This window comes from Fonticula alba, assembly GCF_000388065.1.
Source record: "Fonticula alba strain ATCC 38817 unplaced genomic scaffold supercont2.11, whole genome shotgun sequence".
Taxonomy (NCBI): Eukaryota; order Rotosphaerida; family Fonticulaceae; genus Fonticula; species Fonticula alba.
This window is the reverse complement of record NW_009242981.1, coordinates 109,345-111,759: the sequence shown is the minus strand read 5'-3', so window position 1 is coordinate 111,759 and position 2,415 is coordinate 109,345. Positions and strand designations below refer to the sequence as shown.

Genomic DNA, 2,415 nt, shown 5'->3' with positions numbered 1-2,415 from the left:
CCGTTGCCCCTCGGCGCCTGCTCCGGCGCGAGTGTGCCCGCGCTGACGTGCCTGCATCCCGGGGCTCCTTGCCCGTGTGCCCGTGTGCCCGGCCGACCCAGGGGAGGTCCCCTTCTCCGGGGCGGGCCACGCGTGCCGGCCCTGCGCGGCGGCCAATTGCCGGACTTGCAATGCGGAGCACTGTCTCCTGTGCACGGAGGACTTGCTGCTGGAGCCGACCGGCCCGGAGGGCCGGATCGTGTGCGTGCCCAGCTGCTCGGCCGGCTTCGTGCCGATGGCCGGGGCCTGCCGGCCGGCGGCCGCGCCTCCGGCCGGCATCGGGCTGTCGGTGCCGGCCGCGCGGCCGGCGCTCGGGCTGGACCCGGGCGACCGGGTGACCTCCATCGCGGAGAGCTGGCTGTCGGTGGACCCGGCCACCGGGAGCCTGGTCATCCCGTCGGCGGACACGGCCTCCGGGGCCAGCCAGCAGGTGCTGCTCTTCACGGCCGACCGACGGACCTTCCTCATGCCGACCGGGGACCTGGCCCGGCCGGGCGGGCCGCCCGCGCGGGAGGTGGTCCTCTTCGCGCCGGGGCTGGAGTCCCCGGTCAAGGCGTCGGCCGAGATCGGGCCCTTCCTCTATGAGGGGACGACGCGCTACCTGGTGGCCCTGTGCAATGAGGTGGGCCAGTCGAGGGTGATCATGCTCTCGTGCGTCGGGGTGGGGCCCTGCTCGGTTGACACCTCGAGGCTGGACAACCTGCCGACCGGGTCGTGTGCCGGGCTCCGGCGGGCGAGCCCCCGGATCGCGGTGCTGGCCATGTTCACCACCAGCCTGATGGCCGTGTGGGTGGAGGACCACTCGCCGGGGGCGCAGTTTGTCATCACCGAGGCCAATGGGATGGTGGGCTTCCCGGGGGCGCGGAGCGCCGGCAACCGGGCGGACCCCGGCCCCGGGGAGTGGCTCCTCTGGACCCGGGAGTCCTACAAGGCGACGGCCCTGCCGATGAGCCTGGCCGGCAGGGACTCGCGGGCCAACACCATGCTCGGGCACTTTGTGCCGAGCCTGCCGAGCCGGGCCAATGCCTTTGAGCCGGTGTTCCTGCCCCGGGGGGCGGAGGGCCTGGCCCCGGGGGAGTTGTTCCTCTCGCGGGTCACCAACCAGGAGTGGCTGGCCATCCGGGTGCCGGGGGACATGCTGCCGGCCGGCCGGTCCATCGACCTGGGCTCGGTGCAGCAGCGCCTGGGCACCCTGCCGCGGGCCGTGCAGCCGGTCCAGCACACCCTCATGAAGTGGGTGATGCAGGGGCTGGCCCTGCCGGCCGGCGACCCCCGGTACCCGAGCGTGCTGCTGCTGCTGACGCGGACCTTCATCGGCGCGTCGCTGATGCACTGCCCGGCCGGGGCCGCCGGGCCGTGCGTCCTCCTGCCGGCGGTCTTTGTGGATGTCCCGCCGGGGATGGAAATCCCCAGCACCTCGGGGCTGTGGCTGCCGGCCATCGGGCAGGCGCCCGAGCCGGCCGGCGCCGTGGCCCTCCAGGCGGCCACCCTGCAGCCGGGCAAGGCCCTGGAGCTGGTGCTCTTCGCGCCGGGCCCCGGCATGGTGGCCGTCTCGCTGGAGGTGCTGTGCCCGCCCGGCATGGGCGGCAGCATGTGCGACCCGTGCCATGGCACGTGCGCGGAGTGCCGGCGCGCGGGCGATCCGCTGGCGTGCACGGCCTGCCCGCAGGGCCGGCACCTGCACCGGGGCACGTGCGTCGACCGGTGCCCGGCCGGCACCTGGCCCGACGACGCGGCCCGGGCATGCGCTGCCTGTCCGGCCGGCTGCGCGGAGTGCTCGCCGGCCGGCCAGGCCGCGGCCTGCACCCGGTGCATGGACCGGCACTTCTTGTCCGGCGACGCCTCCTGCCGGGCGTGCGACGGGTCGTGCGCCGAGTGCCAGGCTGCCGGCAGCTGCTCGGCCTGCCAGCCGGGCATGGTGTTCCTCCTGCCGGATGAGCAGGCCAGCTCGCTGTGCGGGAGCACCTGCCTGCCGGGGCAGTATGTCGGGGCCGGCCGGTGCGCCGAGTGCGATGCCAGCTGCGAGCTGTGCACCGGCGAGCCCGGCCGGTGCCAGGTGTGTGCCGAGGGCTTCCGGTGGCTGGCGCGGCCGGCCCCGGGCGAGGCCGGGGCCTGTGTGCCCTGCGACCCGGGCTGCCTGGTCTGCATGGCGGATGGGTGTCTCGCCTGTGAGCAGCCGCTGCTGCTGACCCCGGGCGGGGGCTGCGCGGCCGACTGCCCGCCGGGGGCCTGGCCCAACGGCGAGTCGTGCCAGCCGTGCGACGTCAGCTGTGCGGCCTGTGCCGGCGGCCAGGCCGACCAGTGCACGGGCTGTGCCGCCGGGCTGGACCTGGTGGAGGCCGGCCCCGGCGTGGGCGCCTGTGTGTCCGGCTGCGC

General features: G+C 75.7%; 1 protein-coding gene across 1 annotated transcript in view; it reads left to right on the top strand.

Moving 5' to 3' along the window:
- H696_05433 (hypothetical protein) overlaps positions 1 to 2,228 on the top strand; it is a gene marked incomplete at both ends in the record, with an annotated part of 3,797 nt that extends 1,569 nt beyond the window's left edge. Inside the window, 2 exons of the mRNA XM_009499267.1 lie at positions 102 to 2,115; positions 2,216 to 2,228. Coding sequence (XP_009497542.1) covers positions 102 to 2,115; positions 2,216 to 2,228 — 2,027 coding nt within the window. The remainder of the gene's footprint in view (positions 1 to 101; positions 2,116 to 2,215) is intronic.
- Positions 2,229 to 2,415: the final 187 nt, after the last annotated feature.